Source organism: Poecilia reticulata, linkage group LG17, assembly GCF_000633615.1.
Source record: "Poecilia reticulata strain Guanapo linkage group LG17, Guppy_female_1.0+MT, whole genome shotgun sequence".
In the NCBI taxonomy this organism is placed as follows: domain Eukaryota; kingdom Metazoa; phylum Chordata; class Actinopteri; order Cyprinodontiformes; family Poeciliidae; genus Poecilia; species Poecilia reticulata.
In genome coordinates this window covers 7968107-7989946 of record NC_024347.1, presented here as the reverse complement: position 1 = coordinate 7989946, position 21840 = coordinate 7968107, and the positions used below count along the sequence as shown (strand labels likewise).

The 21840-nt window shown below is 40.7% G+C and overlaps 2 protein-coding genes across 7 annotated transcripts in view; both read right to left on the bottom strand.

Annotated features, from left to right (window-relative positions):
• The window catches only part of LOC103479258 (regulator of nonsense transcripts 1-like), a 28923-nt gene extending 19073 nt beyond the window's left edge, over nt 1–9850 (bottom strand). Inside the window, exons 1-12 of one of the 5 annotated variants that reach the window (XM_008433604.2) lie at nt 9366–9850; nt 8789–8925; nt 8259–8381; nt 6332–6499; nt 6067–6247; nt 3419–3580; nt 3100–3184; nt 2521–2619; nt 1938–2046; nt 1687–1846; nt 1465–1583; nt 830–994 (exon numbers count right to left, since the gene is read on the bottom strand). In XM_008433604.2, coding sequence (XP_008431826.1) covers nt 830–994; nt 1465–1583; nt 1687–1846; nt 1938–2046; nt 2521–2619; nt 3100–3184; nt 3419–3580; nt 6067–6247; nt 6332–6499; nt 8259–8381; nt 8789–8925; nt 9366–9542 — 1685 coding nt within the window. In that variant the 5' untranslated portion in view covers nt 9543–9850. The remainder of the gene's footprint in view (nt 1–829; nt 995–1464; nt 1584–1686; nt 1847–1937; nt 2047–2520; nt 2620–3099; nt 3185–3418; nt 3581–6066; nt 6248–6331; nt 6500–8258; nt 8382–8788; nt 8926–9365) is intronic. The other 4 variants (XM_008433606.2, XM_008433607.2, XM_008433602.2 and 1 more) reach the window with 4 other exon arrangements.
• A 4622-nt stretch (nt 9851–14472) lies between these two features.
• Nucleotides 14473–19153, bottom strand: LOC103479259 (pyroglutamyl-peptidase 1-like). 2 transcript variants are annotated; one of them, XM_008433608.2, is made up of 5 exons: nt 19029–19153; nt 18613–18665; nt 16236–16352; nt 15117–15349; nt 14473–15023 (listed from the first exon to the last, which is right to left on the bottom strand). In XM_008433608.2, exons 1-5 carry the CDS (start codon nt 19057–19059, stop codon nt 14861–14863), a joined length of 597 nt encoding a protein of 198 aa, XP_008431830.1. In that variant the 5' UTR covers nt 19060–19153; the 3' UTR covers nt 14473–14860. The 2 variants fall into 2 exon arrangements, with proteins under 2 accessions (XP_008431830.1, XP_008431831.1); XM_008433609.2 differs by lacking the exons at nt 18613–18665; nt 19029–19153 and adding an exon at nt 17756–18046.
• Nucleotides 19154–21840: the final 2687 nt, after the last annotated feature.

Sequence of the window (21840 nt, the reverse complement as noted above, 5' to 3'; positions counted from 1 at the left end):
TGGAGGCCACACACAATACTGAGCCTCATTTTGACTTGTTTTAAGGACATTAAAGTTGGATCAGCCTGTAGTGTGTTTTTTCACTTTAATTTTGTGTGTGGCTCCAAATCCAGGCCTCCATTGTTTAATAAATTTGATTTCCATTGATGATTTTTGTATGATTTTGTTGTCAGCACATTCAACTTTGTACAGAACAAAGTATTCAATGACAATATTTCATTCATTCAGATCTAGGATGTGTTATTTGAGTCTTCCCTTTATTTTTTTAGCAGTGTGTGTGTATATATATATGCATATAATTTTTTTTAAATTTTATTTTTTTGTAAAATTTGAAAGTGAAACTGTAGCAAATTGTTGATTTGCCACTTTGTACATTGAAAGTTACCCCAGATAAAAGGTAACGTTTATTTATACGTCCTAATTTTGCTGGTAAAAACACAAACACCAGATTGCTTATAAACATTCACTGATTAATCAGTCAGCCAGAAATTTAAATCAGCTTATCAGATTTTCATTGGCTGTGCCTGGTAAACGTATTCCACCAACAGAATTCACAATGATATGTTCTGTTCTCTTTGAACTTTACCAAACAAATCTGAAAATGTGCAGACCAATGCTTGGAAAGCATAAATGGTGGGAATTTTGTAATTTCTCCATTTTCAACTTAATTTAAAACTATTACCTCAATAAATCTCAAAGCACATTTTTACTCTTGTACATTTCAATACATTAGCAAAAAAAACAAAACAGAAAATGTGTAGGGAAAAGCCTCATCTCTAATCACTTAACATGAAAACAGTGACTACACACACCGTCCCTTGTGTGTTACCTTTCCATGTTCCGGGTCTGGTTGTGCAGAGCCAGGAAAGACACCGGAGAATCAATAGCTTCCCTGCTTTTGGCACAAAGTCTCACTACCTTCAGCCCCGTCTGGTGAATCTTCTCAGTCAGCTGATCAACAGCAATGTTACTAGGAGCACACACCAGCACTGGTCTGGAAGAACACCACAATGGCAACATGAAAACTGTCTCAGTTAGTATTAAGAAATGCAGCTTGCTGCCAAATACTGTAGATCAGTCATTTTCAACATCAGAGAAAATAAAAAGCCTCATCCACAGTAAGGACTGGGGTATGTAAACTTTTGATCAGTCATTTGGGAAGTTTCTGTTGCCATTATTTCAAAAAGGTTAAAACAGTTTGGCAAATTTATTTAACCACCATAAATAATGTGTGAAGAGATTTTCTTTTATTTATATTCTTTGGATAATGACCACAAAAAATATCAAGAATTCTGACAGGGTAAAACTTATGAGCACAACTATATCTTGCCAATTTTTTTTTTCTTCATTTAGGATCAAATTAATGCGAGTCTTGAAGGATACCCCAGTTTAAAACACCCAGTTGAAAATAGAGGATTTCTGATTTTTTGTAAGTCCAGTAATTAAACTGTTGTAGTTCCTTACCCGTTTCCCTGCCTAGCCAAATGGTACACTATGGTAGCTGAGGTGACCGTCTTCCCTGTGCCAGGGGGGCCCTGGATCAGACTGAGGGGTCGCTGCAACACCGTCTTCACAGCATAGACCTGTGTCACAACAAATCATTTTCATTAAACCCAGTTAGTAAAAGCACCAGGCAGCAAACAGCAATGATCATTATGCTGTTAGTATTGAATCTCTCAAGGTCACCTGAGAGTGGTTGAGGTCAGGCAGGCCTTGAGCAGTGAACCGTTTAGGCAGCTGGCACTTAATGAGCACGTCCTCCACCTCGTGTCCCAGCAACTTGTGATAGATGTAGCCAGAAACTGAAGTCTCATCCACAGCAAAAGTTTTCAGGGCGCTCTGCATCCTTCAGAATAAAAGCACAAAAAGGCAGCTACTATACCGCTTCTCTTCATCATAACAGGTGCAAACAAGGTTGTTCGGCTGTGGTTGAATACCTGTCAAAGGAGGTGGACTTCCACACAAAGTCCACCTGGAAGTTATGAGGGATTTCCACTGGAGCTCCAGCACTACTCCGAAGCTCAATGGCAATCTCATCGCCGTAGTCTTGGGTTAAATGTTAAGGACTCCTCCACGTCTCCCAGAATTAAACTAACGTATATAAAAACAAAATCCCAATAAAATATATTGAAGTCTGTGGAGGATGTGAATACCTTTTAAAGAATTGTAGTAGTGTAAAGTGGTTTCTGGCTAAAACATAATTTTAATTCATTGGATGGATAATTTATTAATTATAGCATTTCTATTTGTTATTTAGAAATGTTGGAAGGATGCTCTAAAGATAACGTGATATAGTTTGTTTATATTGTTAGTGTGTAAATATACAATACACAACCAATATGACGCGAGTGAGATTATGGATAACAGTCTAGCTTAGTTTAAGTAGTTTGCCAGAGCTGCCACTAGATTGTGCTATGCCTCCTTGTTTCACCCCAACCCTGTTCTGCCCACTCTGCCTTATAATTATCTGACCAGAACACTTGTGAACAGCTGTGTGCCTGTTAACAGTCAGAAGGATACTGTCAGGAACTTTGATGACATGTCCAATGCCTTTCCATGGAGGGGCCAGGTCTCCTTTATATCTGAGGCAGATTTCATCACCCTGCATTAGTCGCATATCTAAAAAAAAAAACAAACAGAAAATAGATGTTAGAAATTAGCCAAGAGAAAAGTTCAGAGCATAATTCCTGCTGCAACATGAACAAATATTAGGGTTGTACCGATTGCAGTTTCTGGCCAATCACCAATCTTTAAAAAAAACCTGACCTGCTAATTCTGATTTTGGCCAGTACAGATTTTTTTTGTCTGAAAATTCGCAAAATATAGCGACAGTGTTGCTAAGTTAACAACAGTGGGGGGGGTGACCATTAACCACTGAGGTTCAGATGTGACCAGCGGGCCGAACTGTCAGTTTCTCACTGCTGAGCAAAAGGGGACAGTGGCTGATTTTCAGTCCTTTGTGGAGAGAGAGAGATCGGTGGATAAGATCCGCTTCACATCAAGCAATCTCCCAAAATTGAGCAAATTGGGATGTATTTATCAATTTATCAGTGCTTTCCCAACAAGTGTGTGAGAAGATGGTAAAAACTTGATAGTTACCAGAGTCAGTCTTGGGAAGGGTGAAATAAGCAATCCTTTTTTTATTCAGGCCCAGGTCCCATCTAATCGTTATATTTTCTTGAGTCTGAAGAAGAGAAATAATAGGACATGCTTCAACTGAGCCAACAATAACTTGAGTAAAATAAGCATGTAGAAAAGCTAGATATCCATTCAACCATTACCCCCCTCTGGGTTTTCACCCAAAACTACACTATTTTTTTGTTTGAGAATAATAAAACTACATTGATCACAATAATCTATTTTTTCTGCTTGTATGACAAGTATACACCAAACGCTTTATGAATAATTGCCAGTTAACCTGTGACTCTTTCAGTTTCTTATCATAGTCAGCCTCCAGCTTTACAAGAGGACCAAAGATATTCTGGTACTGATAGGCATCCTCATATCGCAGGAGGACGTGCTGTGGCTCCTCGTCCACTCCAGGCTTTTCCAGGTCCTCCAGAGTAGCAGTGGGATTTTCCTGTCAGGAAAAACAAAGACTAAGTCTAGCATGACAAGGGTCAAATAAAAAGCCACATGAACCAGTTCCATGGTTCTGTCTATTTAGAGTATAGCTTCCCACTGACCACATCGAGAGTAAAGAAGCCTTAGGAACTAAGGCACAGATAAATCCGATAAACTGGATTTCCTAAACTTTGGGAAATTGGTGATTGGCCAATACTGATCTTATCCACTGATTTTATTTACCTCCATAAAGCTCTGAAAAGCCACCACAACCACCACCAGAATAATAATAATGTCCCCTCTTGCTCTACATTGAGAGGACTGACTGACAGATCCACCCACTAGGTCACGTCTGCAACTGTGCAATTAGCAATCATTACCCCACTGTTGTCAACTTGGCTTCTTAATATTTACCATTATTTCAGAAAAAAATATTGGCCAAAATTGGAATTGGTAGTGAGACTTTTTACAGATCAGTGATGAGCCAGAAAACTGCACCCTCGTTAGTGCCTGGCCTTTGCCTTCTTGTGCAACTCGAAAAATATTTTGCTTTCAGCACAGTTGAGCTTTGTAACATAGATTTTCTACCGGGCCAATCAGCGAACAGAAGAAATGGTTATGAACGATAACATCTGAGCCGTTTTAGAATTGTAGTCTGTAATTGTAGAATTGTAGTCTGCCTGTAGTTTTAGCAATGGCAGTGGAGGAAGTGAAAGAAGCCACTTCCTCCACTGCATATTAATTCATTAACATAATTAATTAACATAATTAATATGTTAATTAAGATTAACATATCGGCTCTTCTCTCTTTGCAGTGGAGGATGGTCGTTTATAGAGTTGGCAATTTCCAGTAAGCTTCATAGCACTGAACTGGTGCATTACATACGTCACAGGCAAATGTTAGCAACTGGGTAAAATTTAAAACCTCAACACAGTCCACGCCTCCAGGAAGCGATCATTTCTCAACAGCTGAGAGCCCAGACCCTCTGGACAAAGCAAAGCGTATTAGGAACAGCTTATATTTGTGTCACACTATGACCAATGGCAGGCAACTGAAAACAACAGTATCAGAGGTTTTTATCAGAAGCCTCTGATAAAAGACCCTTTTAAATGTCTAAGAGAAAAAGGAAACAAAAAAAAAAAAAAACCATACGCATGGACAGAAAAAGGTAAATGGGAAAATAAGAAAAAAAGGAAAAATGAGAAAGAAAAAAAATGGCCTCAGCAGATACATTATACATGCACTGTCGGGATTAGGGTTTTTTCCTGGTGTGTTTTTTTAGTTTTCTGTGTTCTATGGAGTCTCTGTGTTGTCCTGTCTGCCCCTGATTGTTCCCAGCTGTCTTGTTCCCCAATTACCCTCCATGTATGTCAAGTGTTCTATAATTTCATGGCTTCCCACACTTGAAAAGGAGGACTTGAAGAGACTTCAGGATTTCATTTTTATTTTCACCAATGAGTGAAAATCAATGAACAGGTGAAAAACCTACAAAACACATACAAAATATGTTAACACACATTTTAGATATTTGGTTCAAAGTTATTTTATCTTAATGACTAATTCCACTTTTAACCTTAGACATACATTTCTTTCACAGTTTTAACCATAAATAAATTCAAGTATTAAATTATTAAATTCCATGTTTGGTTGAATCAAACAAATCCAAACATTTTAGAATTGAATTTTTTCCTTTTTCTTAGGACATAAGTTTTTACATTAAATATCTTAATATACATTTAATGGAACCAAACTGTAAAAACTAGCAGTGCAAACTGTTCCTTCAATAAATTCTGTATTTCTTTTCTCAAATGCGAAACTACAGTCAAATTACATTTCAATTGAGTCCAGTTAACGGCTTACCGGTAGTCCTTGTTTAATCTAAGTCCATTCCCATGAAATGCTGCTTTGGAGGCTGTGTTTGCCTTCCTCAGCTCTGTTTCAAAACCAGCAAAGTGGTTGGTGGATTCCTTATATTACCCGAGTTGAGGGTGCTGCTGATTGGGCCAGATTCTTTCACCTGCTGAGAAGTGCTGCAGAATGGCACACTAGTGTGTGTGTTTGTGTGTGCACACACAAATGTGTCTATTCATGCACCCACATCTGAACTCATGTGCAGATCTGCGCAACAGTGTACTTAATGTCACCTGTGTCCCATGTTCTTTGTTGGGTCTTTGTTGTACCGTTCTGTCTACAGTGTCATGTGTAGTCTGCGTCTTCTGAGGTTCCTTCGTGTTCTCAGTAGCTACCAGTTAATGAGCCTTAGCCTTCCGCTCGACTGTGCTGCCTGGTGTTTTGGAACTCTTTTGTGGACTGTTTTTCATTCAAATCAACCTTTCCATCTCTCTCACTGCACCTTTACCACAGTTCGTGACATGCACATAATAACCTGACCATGCATGGAGTTCAAATGCAATATAGTTCATACAGCTGCCTAGACAAATCAGATTCCATGCAAAGAAGAGTTATTGTAAATAAATGAGTGTGTGACAGGCTAATATTACCTTCCACAGCTCCTCCAGCTTATTGATCTGCTGGGCGGTGATCTGCCGGGCCCGGAGCTGCTCCTGTTCTGAGGGGATTTTAACCAGCCAAGACAGGAAGCAGCGGTCCTGGATGAGTGGCTGCCACTGGGAGCTGTCCCAGTTAATGTCCTTCAGGCTACTCTGACTGGCACACGGCTGTCTGGGATTCAGTTGGACAGAAAAAAGTATTCTTTGAAAGCGAGCCTATGATCAGGAACATGTGAGAGCAGTGTGAATGGGGTACCTGCACAGCAACACCACCACTGAGTCGGCCTTGGCTGGGATGAAACCCAGCAAGAAGACGTTGCGGCAGCCACAGTTGTAGCACTCCAACACCGTCTCTCCCAGAGGCCCATCTTTGTGCAGGGTCACCTCCTTGGACTTGGCCCTCACCAGGTGGTTCACGATGTGGCTGCAAAGGCAGGCCAATGAAAATTATCGCAAAGAGTACAGGAAGTGACATCACTCCTGTGCTTATAGCGCGCTCAACATGCCTCTAGAGCAGGGGTGTCAAACTCCAGTCCTGGAGGGCCGGTGTCCTGCAACTTTTAGATGTGCCTCTGCTGCACCACACCTGAATAGAATAATTAGGTCATTAGCAAGGCTCTGGAGAACTTACCTACACAAAAAGGAGGTAATTAAGCCATTTGATTTAGGTGTTTTGTACCTGTGGCACATCTAAAAACTGCAGGACAGCGGCCCTTCAGGACTAGAGTTTGACACCCCTGCTCTAGAGTGCAAGTCATTAGTTGTGTGCAGCTCTGAACACACTGGACGGAAAAGCAGCAAGATACAGCGACAAGATGTAAAGAACCAAAAAGTAATGCAGGATGCATATTTTGTATGTCACATTCTATACAAAATTATTGTGTTATTGGTGCAGCACTGATAAGAATGACTCTCCAGTGCCTTGTTTCTTAAGCTTTAACACAATTTGTCATGTTACAATTAAAAACAGAGGTATTATTCAGGATATTAATAGACCAATACTAAAGTAGTGCATACTAAAGTGAAAACAAAGTAACATTTTCAAATACATTAACAAATAAAAATCTTAAGAATTTTCTGCATTTGTATTCAGCCCCCATGAGTTAATTCCCTGTAACTACCGTTCACTATCATCACGACTGCTAGACTTTTGGAATATGTTTCTACCAGCTTTGCATATCAAGTAATCAAGATTTTTTTTGTCAATTCTTCTTTGCAAAACAGTTCAAGTTTAGTCAAATTTCATGTGGAATGTGTGTGAAAATTAATGTTCCCCTTAAACTTACTGTGGGTCTCTTTAAGTAGGCCATTTCAACACTTAAATATGCATTGATCTAAGCCACTCCTTCCTAGCTGAGGCTGAATGTGTACAGGTGAAGATCCACCCCAGTCTCCAGACTTCTTCAGCTTCTAACAGGTTTACTTCCAGGATTGTCCTGATTTAACTCTGCCCGTCTTCCATCAGCTCTGACCAGCTTCCCAGTCCTGGCTCAAGAAACATATCTCCCCAGCATTATGCTGCCACCACAACCACCACCACCAGAATAATGTTTATTATTATTACTACTATTATTGCTGTTTATAGATGTTGAAATTTGCTTTGGACTCTGCATGGTGGGCAAAAACCATAAAACACTTTGTGAAACATTACTATGTTTGGGAAAAATGATTCCTTGTGTCACCTTCCAGAGGAGAGCTTAACAAACTCCCCAAAATAATTACAAATTGAAAAAAATACTTTACAAAGGGAAATTAAATGTTGTTTTTGGTTTTTTTGTTGGGCTTTTTGTTTTGTTTACCTCTCCCAGAATCCTTTGCTCTGCGTTGATAATCTTATTGATCACACTGATGATTTGTAAGCGTGTGCGAAATGTTTTCAGGGTGATTTGCCCTGTTACATCCTCCACACATATTGTTTAACCTCCAGGCTAAAAATGTCAATTTGATTAATACTTCATTATCATGAGTTACTTTGCTTTGGTCTGTCACCAACAATGCAATAAAGGTTGTAGCTGTAACAAGTTAAAGTTATGTGAATACCCTTGCAAGGAACTGTACTACTATTCATTTCAATCAAATTTAGAATAACATCAAGTTTTAAAATACATTTTAGGAACAAAAAAACCCCCAAAAAGCTCAATTTAATGAACAAATGCTGTCTTTGCTGTGCATGTGACTGATACCTGCCGGATGTATTTCCACGGCCATTACAGAACCATTTCTTGCTGGTGTTGCAGTAGACCACACAGGCTGGATCGTGAATTCCACAGTAACTACAGAAATGCCAGGAATAAAAAACAGAACAACTACACTGAGGTGATGAAACCTCAGAAAACAAAAGACAGAAATGTATTAGCAGGCTGTCAAAGATTGTCACTACATTTACTCACTGAATGTCATGAATTTTATATTATTTTGAAAAAAGTACTCAGGTGTTTTCAGAGACACTTGTTTTTACAAAGACCCATCTACAGATGTTCAAGGCTTATAAAATCTTCTGATGGTGTTACTGCTGCTACCTCCTCCTATCTTTGATTTGATTATATAAAGCCATCACTTGTTTCATAATCCCATTTGACTCTAGCAGTTCATGGTTATTATCGGTCAGATTTGGTAGTGAGTGGACTCATTGGATAAGTTCTGCCTAGAAACTCAGGCTGGACATGAGGGTGAAAAAACTGGAGGAGGCACATGCAACAGTCAGTTCTTTTACCAGCAGGCATGCAATGGGAGGTCCTTGCTATAGTAAGCATCCTCCTCATCTTCCTCAAAGTTTAATTCTGCAAGGAGCTGGCTAGCTTTCGCCACAGGGTCATCTCCATTCTGCAGCAAAACATCAGAACCGCTGACCTGAGGAGACAGAAGGCTGGATCATAAAAAGAACATATACAACACTAAATTCACTCACTGGAAACCTCCGTTTTAAAAAGCCTGAACACATTTAACTTGATTTGGGCCAGTATCACTGTCTAACCGCTCTGACGGTGTTCTGTGTGATTAAATAACTGTTGACAGCCTTGAGCCACAGTTTGTGTCGTTCGTCTGCTTTTATTACTGAGCCATTGGAAATTAGCAGTGACTGGTTGCACAGAGCAATAATTAACAGTCATAAAGCTCGAACTCTAACATGCTAACTGTAAAAGCAGAGCAGCTAAACTCCTAGGCAACCAACGGCATTAAAGCAACACATCAGGCTGTTAGCCACCATCAGTTAACTTGTATCGTGTCAACACAGCAGGAGGCGCATTTTCTAAACAAATGGCGAAAAAAATGTAAACAATTTCACCAACCTGGTTATCTGACTGGCTGTGGGTCTGGGTCTGGGTCTGGGTCTGGGTCTGGCTGGGCAAGGTAAAATCGGTGAAGTCGTACTCGGAGCCCTGGGTGTCCGCTCCCAGCAGCTCCGACTCCTCGGTGTCCAGGAACGTCAGGGTCTGCGAGTTCGGCCCGTACGCCTCCACGCTCATGTTTCCTGCTTCTTCTCGATGGTATTCCTACCGCTTCGACAATATTCCATAAAGCGTCGGTATTCCAGAGTCGTCCCAACCACAGAGACAGGATAATGATGCAGGAGTCTCGCTGTGGACAAGTGGGTAGTGTTCCGTTTCCTGTGGTTCATCACTAACACTCGACTACTAAAGGACGTTCAGTGCACTGGGCCTGCAGAGGAAAGGAGGCAAAACGTCTGTGCCATCTTGTGAATACGGACTATTAAAAACGTGTAGTCTCAAAAACATAAAGTTTGTCATGCAACAATGTTCTTTAAAATACAATATTCAGTTTGTTTAACTGAGAACAGTACACTGATAATAAAAACCAACTGGGTTTTGAAATAAGAATTACTCTGTTGTTGTTAAATCTTAGAATTTAGAATATTTTATTTTACTAATTTGTTTATTTTCTGGTCGATTCATAATTAGATTTTTTATTTTTATTTTAGTTGTTTATAATTTGTTGGTCAGTAATTTGTTTAATTAGTTAATTAATTTCAGTTTGGAACGTGGTGTTTCACGTAGAAATACTTAGGCTTTGGGTAGCTTTGTAGGCACTTAAGTGGTCATATGGTTTGTTTGTTTGTTTGTTTGTTTTTTTACAAGTGACGTAGTCTGCCACTCAGTCAGCGGGTGAGCAGGTTAGTCAATCAGTTAGCCATGATGCAGGAACCAGAGAAGGAGAAACATGAATCCTGTGAATCTGTACCATGTTGTCTGCCTGCAGTTATTGAATAAAAGAATATAGAACAATTTTATTTTTGTTGTTTTTTTGGAACATTTTTTGTAGCTGCGTAAACCAGAAACAAGTGACAATTTGAGTTGCACTTTCTTTTAGCTTGATGACCTTTAAGTCTGAAGTTTTTTTTATAGACAAATAGTTACTACAGAAAGTTTTTGAAAAAAAAAAAACATGCATTCTGAGCTCACTCTACTTTAGCTTATTTGAACTTCTCTTTCTTACTGCAAAAGGATGGGATGCTTTTCTTACTTTGTCCCCCTTTTGTACCGGCAGTTTATCTTGAGGAAATAAACAAAGGTGCAGAAGTTCATTAAACTGTAACATGCGTGTTTTGCTGCACAACTAATGTGGACGCGGCTCCGCCGCTGCGAAGAATTAAACTTAACTCACCCAGCTGTTTTAACAAATGGAGCTGAAGACATTACCCTCCTGCGCACAGGAGCAGTTCGGCAGATGGAACATCTGTCCATTCCAGGGAAGCAAAACCACAACAAAATAAATAAATAAAAAAATCCTGATAAAAGCACTCTTCTGGACCCCCACAGGGTAAAAACTCAGAGTTCAATTGATCGGTTTGAATCAGACGGATCCATCTGACTGATGAACCAGAGCAGATTTATCTACAGATGTGGACCAGGAGGAATTTGTGATGCTGTGCATTCTGACCCCAGCAGGTGAAGTTCTGGTAATTTAAGTGGAGTAGTTTAATTTCATTTATTATAAGCTGTTGGGGCCACAGTCAGCTTTTCACAAATGTTAAAGGTTCTCACCTTCCTCAGGTCTGAGCCTTCTAATAAAGCTGTTTGGTGTTGCTTGTCCAGTCCAGCTTGTTGTCCAGCCACAGGCCAAGATATTTATAGGTCTGCATGACCTCCACCTTCTCCCCTCCTATCAGAACTAGTCTTGGACTGACTCTGTCCCTTCTGAAGTCAATGACCAGTTCCTTTGTCTTGGAAGTGTTTAGATGTAGGCTATTCTATGGCACTAGACAGCAAAGTTCCTCACCAGACTCATGTACTCCTCTTCGCTGTCCTTGATGCACCCCATGATGGCAGTGTCATCAGCATACTTTTGAATATGACATGTTTCAGAGTTATAGCAGAAGTCTGAGGTGTACAGGGTGAAGAGGATGGGTGATGGCACCGTCTCCTGCAGGGCTCCAATGTTGCTGACCACAGTGTCAGACATCATGTTATTCATCCTGACAAACTGTGGTCTGTCGGTAAGGTAGTTGCAAATTCAGGTGACCAGGCAGGAGCCCACTTTCATTCTGGTACGTTTTTCCAGAAGTGCAAGGGGCTGGATTGTGTTAAAGACGCTTGAAAAATCCAGGAAGACGATCCTGACGTTGCCACTTCCCTTGTCCAGGTGCGTGTGGGCTTGATGTAGGAGGTGGATGATGGCATCCTCCACTCCAACCTCTGGCCTGTAGGCAAGCTGCAAGGGGTCTTCTGCATTCTGAAGTGGTTGAGGAGAGCCTCTCCAGAGTCTTCATCAGATGTGATGTGATGTCAGTGCCACTGGTCTGAAGTCATTCAGATTACTGGGCCTTCTCTTCTTAGGGACAGGAATGATGCAAGATGTCATCCAGGGTGTGGGCACGCTCCCAAGTTGCAGGCTAAGGTTGAAGATTTGTTGTAATGGGTCCCTGAGCTCCGTAGCACAGATCTTGAGAATCCGAGGGGATATTCTGTCGGGTCCTACAGCTTTTCAGGGCCAAAGCTTCCTCAGTTCTGCCCTCACTTGATCAGCTGTAAAGTGTGGAGGAGGGTGTGTGGAGGGAAAGGAAGGAGAGGGGCTACTAGGCTGCCTTGGAGGAGGAGGTTGGGTCAAAAGTCTGGTACAGGATAGAGGTGAGGCGAAGGTGTCATGATGGTGGAATTACTGCGCCTGCTGGCAAGGAGGAGGATGTACTGGGGGAAAGCACTGGGGCAGGGTAGATGTAGTGATGGTGGTGGGTGTTAAGAAAATACATTTAAAATGTGTTCGTTTTTAGAATTGATTATATGTTCAAATTATTAGATAAAATTAATAGTGTTTTAAATAAGAAAATTTGGTTTCAAATTATATCCATTGTTCAATCAACGTAATCTCTTATGTAGGATATTTCTATTGAAACAAAATACACTAAGTTTAATTAAAATAATTTAGTTTGTAGTTCTCTATCATTTAAAACACAGCTAGTTTTTTGTGACCTGATCAAGCATCACGAGGGGGTCAAAAACTCTCTCCACATAGGAGTCTTTGTGTGTTTAACCCTTGGCTGAGCTGACAGGGTTTTAAACAGCTGGAGTTGTAAAAACAATCTGATCTTGTCGCCAGAGTAGACCTTTCTCTTGGGACAGGGTAATAAAAAACATCACCCCACTCAAAAGAAAAAAAAAACAGTCTTTTACTGGAACATAGTCAACTAGATTTAAACAAACTTACCTAAGGACATGCCCTTAATTTAAATACAGCAGAAAAGGGAAACATGCCCTTCCTTTAAAAGCATAGGAACCGGAAATTTAACTTCAGATCGCTCTGGAGTTACCCGTGATGCTGTCTCTTGGGATGTTAAATGCACCGGAACGGTGCATCGGTTAAATGCTTCCCCGTAAGTTTGTCTTGGTGTGTTGATGTCTGTGGAGTAAGGTAAATATTGGATTGGATTCTGGTTTGTGATTTTATTATGAGTTAAGTTTGCTTCATTAGTTTGTTAGTCTAATTAATGTTTTGATTGTACTTGGAAAGCGTTGGTCTTTGTCTTTGTGGGTCAATGACGAATCCGGGCAGAAAAGAGAATAAAAACGAGTCAAAAGATTGTAATTGTTCTTATTCTGAAACAAAATTAACATGAGTGAAGCATAATGGCTAAATCTATTGAAAAGGTTATTCAGTCCATTAGCTCTCTCTTTACTTCCTCCCTCTGTACTAGTCCGAACTTTGTGCCCTGTAATGGTTCTGAAGCCTTCCCAGACATCAACTTCCTCCTGTAGTAATCTTTTGCCTCCCTCAGACGTTTCACCTCCCTTTGTGCTCCCTCTATCTTGTCCTTATCTTTAGTCCTGAAGGCCATCTTCTTCTGTTTGAGGACAGCCTTTACTCCTTGTGTTGCCCATGGTTTATTACTTGGGTAACATCTACACAGAAATTAAGGTAATCTGTGAGACAGTGAGTTATCCCCTCTAGGTCCTCACCATGAGCTCCCAGCAGCACATCCCAGTTTGTGATGTTGAAACAGTCTCTCAGGGCCTCCTCTGCTTCAGGAGTCCATCTTCTGATGGAGCGAGTGGAGACACCCTGCCTTTGGACCGGGGGTGGGGGGGTATGTGTACTGGGGCTGTATGTACACCAGGTTGTGGTCTGACTTGCCCAATAGGGGAAGGGCAACAGCCCTATAGCCATATTTTACATTGGTGTACAGTAAATCAATTATCCAGTTTTTCCTGGTGGGACAATTGACAATCTGGTGAAAAGCAGTCAGAGTGGAATCCAGGGTAACATGATTAAAAACTCCAGATATTATTATTAGGGCTTCACGATGTTGCAACTGAAGTTGTGCTGTGACACTTTGTATCTTTTGACAGACAGCAGCTGGCTCCGCCCTCAGTGGATGTAAACACAGATGGAGATCATGTGGCTGAATTCCCAAGGAGGTAGTAAGGATGCAGGCTATATATGTACTTTTTTTCTTTACTAAATTAAATCATTAGTAGATTGACATCAATTTAAGTAATTTTAGTGGTTGATTTTTCTCATAAATGCGATGTTCATTTTATTGTATGTCCTAAATAAATAACAAAACTGAATTATACAGTCTCCTTGCTTCTTCGGTTTCTAGCAGATATTTGATGGATAAGAAAAAACTAATCATCCTTCAAATTGATATTTTTGTTACCATGAAAATTGTTTTAACATAGCTTGATTATGCTTCATATGTGGACTGGTTGGTGAACTGAGGCAGATCCAGATTTATATGAGCTACACAGTGTTGAAGATATAAAAAAATATAGTACATATGATAGTCGTATCAGACAGTGATACTGGCCCAAATTTTCATATTGGTGCATCCCATGTCTCCTAACCTGGCCAGCAGGGAAACTGTTGTTGTACATGCAGGATGTTTATGTTGGAAGCTAATAATGTTCCATAAGTTATTAAATAACCAACAAGCACAAGATCTAACCATGAAAAATATATACCAACAAGTACTTTATTTCTTCACAGTAATGCTTTGCAAAGTGACAATAAGCACATTTATTAGGTCAATCACAGTGTTGATTCCATTGCAGTTTCCCTGAGATTATTGCACCTTTACACTACTGTCATTGATAGATTTTTGCTATGGACTTAAAGAAATTAAAGTGAAAAATTTATGTTTGGATCACTTTAAACTAGTGATATATACAAATCACTATGATGGTCTCCACTTGTTTTGACTTTTTTAAAATCATACAACAAAATCAACTCTTTTCATTAATTTCTATAAAATGTAAGTGTGTTAGTAAGGCTCCTGTTTAGTGTCATTGCTTATGATGGCAATATTTGTTGTCTTTTTTCCCCATTCATTTTAATCAACCTCAAGTAAGTTCAGCATTTCCTTTACAACAGCCTGAAGGCCTCTGCCTAGCTCCTCACTGCTGTAGGGTCCTCCTAATGGAGGCACATGGACAAACGCAGAGTACCCCTGGCCTTGATGCAGTGAGGTGTAGTAGGTGTAATCACAAAGATACCTATCAAGTCCAAAACATGGCAGTTAGATCATATAAAGTCAAGGAGGCTTCTAGTTCTGGGGCTTTTATGCATGTGTAATGTGAATCACTTGCCTTCCAGCATCCTGAGATACAGACACAGTTATCCCGATGTTTGACCTGTTGACCCTTTTGCACACCGTGTCCATGTCTATGACTGATTTTATGTAGTCTGGTCCGTTCTCCATGCAGCAGTGGGAAGCAGGGCAGAAACTGCGGTTGTCCAGACGTGTATAGTCCTTGTTGTGGCCACACTGCTCCAAAGTGACTGAGGTTGCAATCCCAGAAACACCCACATGGACAGCTAGCTGCTCACAGGGCACCAAGGTTTAAAATTAACTGACTGTTTATTAAACATAAAGAATTAAACATAAAGACATGTATTGTTCTGGTCAGAAGTTTGTGTACACTCATAATCTGAATGGTGTCAGATTCAGTTGTGACTTTTGACAATGAGCAGGCATGAATTTATTGTAGTTTTTAACAAATCCACACTGTCAAAAGTATATGCACAGGCTTATACATTATTTAATTTCCCTCTGGGATTAATAAAGTAATCCCAGAAGGATTAGATTTGTTCATGTCAGTAACCTCTAATTTCAGTGGAGTTTGACAGCATAATTTTAGAGCAGGTAGATTTTTCTTGTTGAGCCCTTCTTGATGTAAAACTCTTCCTTGAGGACGGGGACAGTGGTGTTCTTGTGGCCTGAGATTGTGGTTCAAATGTGAACAAACCTGAGGCAGTGATGCCATAGACACACAAAAACAGGAATGGAGAAATCAGTCTGATATGAATGGTGCTAATCTCCAACCTATAGACATTTTCTGGAATACGGTGAAATGCCCAGTACATGCCAAAATGAAGAGCACATTCTGATGCAAAGAGTGGTCAAATATCCAGCTAGTCAGCTGGCTACAAAAAGTTGCAGGTTTCCATTTTATCTTCTAAGGACTTTTGTTGCAAATATGTACATGTATATGAAAATCACATTTATAAATTTGACTACTGCATATGCAAGTCTGTGCACCTTGGTCTTGAAATAAAAATCAGGAAAAGATTATGGTCTACATGGAGTTAACCCTGGGGGAAAAAAAGAATAATTAAAATGATCCGTTAAAATTCCACAACATACGACAATTCATGCTGATCATGAGTGTATGTAAACTTCTGGCAAAACATATTTTGCTAAATACCTGGGGCTGATATTCTTTCCACAGAGACGGTAAAATGTCTTGAACAGCCTGATAATCAACAGGCAGCTCATACACGTGAAGATCTACCATCTCCCCCAATCCTAATCGCTCCAGTTCCTACGAACACACAAACACAGTTTTACTGCTCCCTGAAAACATATCTGTTCCCCGTACCACACAGGCACACAGGAAAAGCTAATACTCTAATAAATCAAGAAAATTATTAACAATTCACAGCATCCTATTCATGAGACTGTCATAACGTCTTAAGTCGGAGGATTCTTCAAATTCTCTTTAATGCAGACCTCTAAAGGACCTCCCTCCTGCCCACAGCCATCCCCATCTGCAATAACTCTCTCAAGGGTCTTTAATTAATATGAGTTACAGCAGCATTTAATTTCCCTTTGGGATCAACAAAATATTTTCTATTAGAACTGAATTTGAATTCAAAGTAGTCAAAAACAGTTCCATGATGGATCTCCCATCCCGCAGCAGACTAACTATGACGGTGTCATCTGCAAATTTGAATCAATGAGTGAAAGAATTAATATACTTTATTAATCTCACAGGGAAATTTACATTTCATTACAACCCATCCAAAGAACAAACACACAAACACTTCGGACATGATATTGGTAGACAGGAGGTTGCAGCCCTGAAGGATGCCGCCCTTTAATAGATGAAAATGACAACATTAGATAAAAATGTCCCCTCCTGAGATCTCCAAATGAATGCTGAAGATCCAGGTTGAAAGATGAACGATGAATTTAATGGCGGAAGCAACTCAACAGTCCAAGAAAACAGGCAGCACAGTGAGTGGAGAAAAAGCTAACAATGGTAGCGAGAGCTGACGCCGACACAGGACTTCACAGTTCAACTGTGCCGACAGACTACTAACTCTAGACAAGACTTGACAACATACAACGAGGATCTGACAAAGACAACAGGTGGGCTTAAATACATAGAGGATAATCAGGGAACTAGACAAACCTGGGAGCCAATTAGGGAGCAGAAAGGACAACACAGAGACTCACATGGAACAGGATCAAAATAAACACAGAAAACTCAACTCCTGACAAAGATGAGAGAAAAAAAATCACGTGTGTCCTAGTAGACAGTGTGGAGTTACAAAAAAACCTCTACACATAAAGCAATATATAGACAACATAAGAACTTGAGGAAGTTACTCTTTTTAAAGACACACAAATGGGAGAATGACACACCCCTGTGGATCACAGCTGTTTTCTAGATACAACACCACTCACCTTTAATGGCTACATGTTAAAAAGTCTTAGATCCATTTCACCAAGCCAACATCACAATTAAAAGGTGCAGTAGTTTGTTCTCTAAGATGTGGAGTTTACTCACATTAACACTTTACCAACCAAGGCCAAAATTACTCAAGGTCTGGACATGGGCATCCCTGCTCTAATCACTCCAGTTTGGAGCCATAGTGTTGGTACAATTGCAGTAGTAAGAGGGTGAAAAGCTGAAATAAGATCCATAAATAAAAGACTTACATAGGTATTTGTGCCCTGGAGATATGAGGCTATTTTGCAGTGCAGGAGGCTCCAGGATATCCAAGAGTGTACAACTGCCTGGCCTGTTAAAAGCCAGCCCCTCAACGCTTTGCTTCGTCGAGAGGGTCTGAAACTTGACTACTGAAAAATGATTTCTTGCTGGTGGCATGAACTGTTTTGAGATTTTAAATTACTACATCAGATTCTACTCAATGTATAACATTTGGCCATTTATTACATATGTAATAAACCAGCTTGAGCTTTCCAAAACTGCGTGTGCTGTAAACAACAACGTGGGGACTAGGGCCACCATATGTTTGCCAGCATTATGATGTCTTAAATATTCCTCTTGCTCGGACATTAACTGTTTAATTCTTGGAAGTGCGGCCAACATGGACTGAACAGCTTTATTCACTTCTCTGACTTTGCCAAACTACAACCCTGTATAGGTAGACTATAATTCTAAAACAGAAAACGAACTTCATTGTTCCCAACTTTTCCTTCTGTTCTCTGACTGGCCTGGTTGAAATTCAACCAAAGACATTGAGATCAATGGGAGAAATGCCAGACGGATCACCGAAGGCAGATGAAAATCAAATGGAATTGCCAAATGACCGGGCTATAATAACTGCCAGGACCACTGTCACCTGTGGAGCGTCTAACTGAACACAGAATTATGTTGTCACTAGAACAGAGCTTGCTCAACACTCACAACAGATGTGTGTAGGAGCATTTTTCTCATAAAAAAGCAGGAATGTCTGTTCATTGAAAAAACATCAAGTAGACTGGATGTACAATGATGGATGACAGAAGACTGGTGCAAAGTTATTAAATTAGACACACAATCTGATGATTACCTGTACTGCCACCCAGCTCGAGTTCACAGCATGCTCACCAAAGGGTTCAAACCCTGCAGGAAACAGAGAACTGTCAGGCCCTGCAGAATCAGAAACATGCAGAAGGTATGCATGCAGAAATGTGACAGCCCTTAAGCAGAGTCTAAAGTTTACATCAAGTTAAACATTAATTGTAGCAAAGGCACATGATCACTCATTTTCTCAGTTTCATATTTAAGCGAGAAATCTGCAGCAAAATCACTCTAATGTGCAGATGCTTGAAAGCTGTGCCATTTTGCGATTATGTTGCCCTGGTAACAGCTAAATCCACTGTGTAGCTCTCTTATGAATGTTAATTCCACAGAACTGTTGAGAAATCAAACGCACACATCAAAACACATTTCACTTTGTCCACTAAACCAATCAGAGAATCTCACCTGTCACCACTACTCTTTTCTTATTGGCCATTATAGTGGTGTTTCAGGAACAGAACTGTTCTGGATGAATAATAGTCTAGCCAGGAATCACAGGTTTGTTTCTGCTCACTGGTGTCTTCTTCTAGTTCACTGTAAAAAGAGAAAAACACACTAAATATACATTAACTCCACTGCCATCTGGTGTCTGGAGATGCTCTGTAGTTCATTCTGTAATTTAAAACAACCACTGACCAAAGCAACATTTTAATTATTTCTGAGAAAAAAAGATGGAAACGGAACTGTTTTTAGTTTAAGTATTTGGAGGCAATACACTATAAACAAAGGCAGAAAAATAAAATAATATTTTCAAATTTTTCATAAGGTAAATCAAAGAGTTCTTTCAAAAAATAAAGGAACAAATGTAGCTCCTGCAGGTTACTACGCAGTGAGTCTGTCCATAAAACCAGACTGTTCCAATGCAGGATCAGCAGGAATCTGTCACAAAAATGATTGCAGCGCCTTTATTTGTTACCCAATTTTTATAAATATGGCTCAAATTAAAGCTGAGAAAATTGCTGATGTTTGTAAGTACTCTCCCTTGATATAAATTTATAAACAGTTTGGTTTCTGTCAAGATGTAAGAGAGGACTAAGCAAATTGCTCTTTTATATTGGTGAATAATTACATAATTGCTGCTGTTAATTTTGTTATTTTGTCAAAATGTAACAAATTATGACAAACCATGACCATTACTTATATATTTGATTATTATGTTCAAAGACATGAGGGATTTAGCCCTGCTTTTGTCATTTATTAAAGGTTTAAAAATTACAGTAGCTGTCGAGCGCCACAGCAATGGGAAAACTAGACATATAAAATTTCTGAAAAAACTAACTGGGGCCTGCCCAACGTGGGTACATCGCTTTGGACCTGGCGTGGCATGGAGTTCCCCTCAGGCAACAAACCACTGTTTTGGCCTACACACTTTCCCTTAAATTTTTTTCAAGTAAAAAAGATACAATAAATATCCAGTGATTATCTGTGACCAATTAAATTTCACTTTGGAGATCATGTGACCTTTTGCCTGGGAGTGGAACCATCCTTTTAAGTCAAAATCATTGAACAAAAAATGTGTGTGATGTATGTGAATATGTAAAGAAGCATTTTTGATTGAAAAAACACACTTTTTGTATTTATTTATGTACATAAATATAAGGTTTTCATTCATTGCCTCAGAGCAACATTCTGCAGTTAGACCACTATTTGATCAGTAACATGCACATGAATGTAGTTGAGTGTAAATTCAGAATTGACTCCCTCATATATATTTTTTTGCTGTAATATTTACCATTACCCACAGGAGATTAATGCAAAAACATTTTATGGGTGCAAGAAACTTGACCAAGCAGTTAGGGCCATTCCTTCTGACAGTGAGGACAGTCAGCTTGATGAGAGTGACAGTGAGGAAGAATGGACCCCAGAATCAGGTGTAAGAAAGAGTTTGAAGATCAGGATTCAGTCAGTAGTGTAACATGTTATCTGTGTGTGCGTGTGTATACTCTTAGAAATGGCTGTAAATTTACAGCGGAATTCCAGCAGTAAAATACTGTTATTCCAAAATACGCTATCATGATTTTAGCTACCAGTAGCAGGAGAACGGAGCTGCGCCAAGAAGCTAACAGAAGCTACAAACACTGAATAGAAGAAGAGCTGCCATCGATAGGGTAGGGTTATGGTCACCGGAAATAAAACCGCGAGGCATTACCACTTAACGTGGTCCCACAGAGCTGAAACTTYGTGGGGGTGTTCAGTCCGACCCCATGGACCGTATGCCACCGGTTGTTCAATCCAAGCACGCCCCCGTGGGGTCGATCCGCCCCCCCCCATTCCTAAAAACGGCAGGGGGCCCCCAGGGCCAASCGTGGCTGCTAGRGSTAYMAAAATCGATATGAGTGGAGTCCGAGACGAGATCGCAAAGGCTGCCAAGCCGCATCGCGATCGGATCAAAATTGCCCTGTCAGTGACCGTTGACAGATGGGCAAAATTAGGGTTCGCAGCGTCCATTTCCCATTCAAATCTATGGAGCGAGGTTTCTGGACACCGGAAATTCAAACGCGAGGGAGACCCACTTAACGGGCTCCCACGGAGCTGAAACTTCGTGGGGGTGTTCAGTCCGACCTCATGGAACTAATGACACCGGTTGTTCAATCCAGGCACGCCCCCTTGGCTCGATCCGGACCCAAGGTCCTAAAATCGCACTTGGCCCCCAAGGGCCAACCGTAGCAGCTAGAGCTACCAAAATCGGTACGTTTGAAGAGCTGGACGAGATCGCAAAGCCTGCCAAGCCGCTTCGCGATCGGATCAAAATTGCCCTGTCAGTGACCGTTAAAAGATGGGCAAAATTAGGGTACGCAGCGAACACTCTCCAGTTAAAGCTATGGAGAAACCCAACATTTTTAACTGGATCTCTGCCTTCCCCTGCCTTACCAGGGGCACGAGCCTCCAGGCCCTGCGTGCTGGGGGGTTTAGTCCGAGGAGGGGGAGCTTAAGTGTGGGTACACGTGCTCGGCCGGTGGGCCTGGCAGCCACATTGCCCCCCCTCACTGCTGCCTTACCAGGGGCACGAGCCTCCAGGCCCTGCGTGCTGGGGGGTTTAGTCCGAGGAGGGGTGCTTAAGTGTGGGTACACGTGTTCGTGTGGAGAGCCTGGTTCTATTGGGGGTGGGGTGGTTCCAAGACTGTGTCTGACCCCGGAGCCAATTCTGGGCCTGGATGGAACCTAGGCAAACTATATACTGGAAGAACCGGGCGAGTCCCAGGAGTGCGCTGGTGGT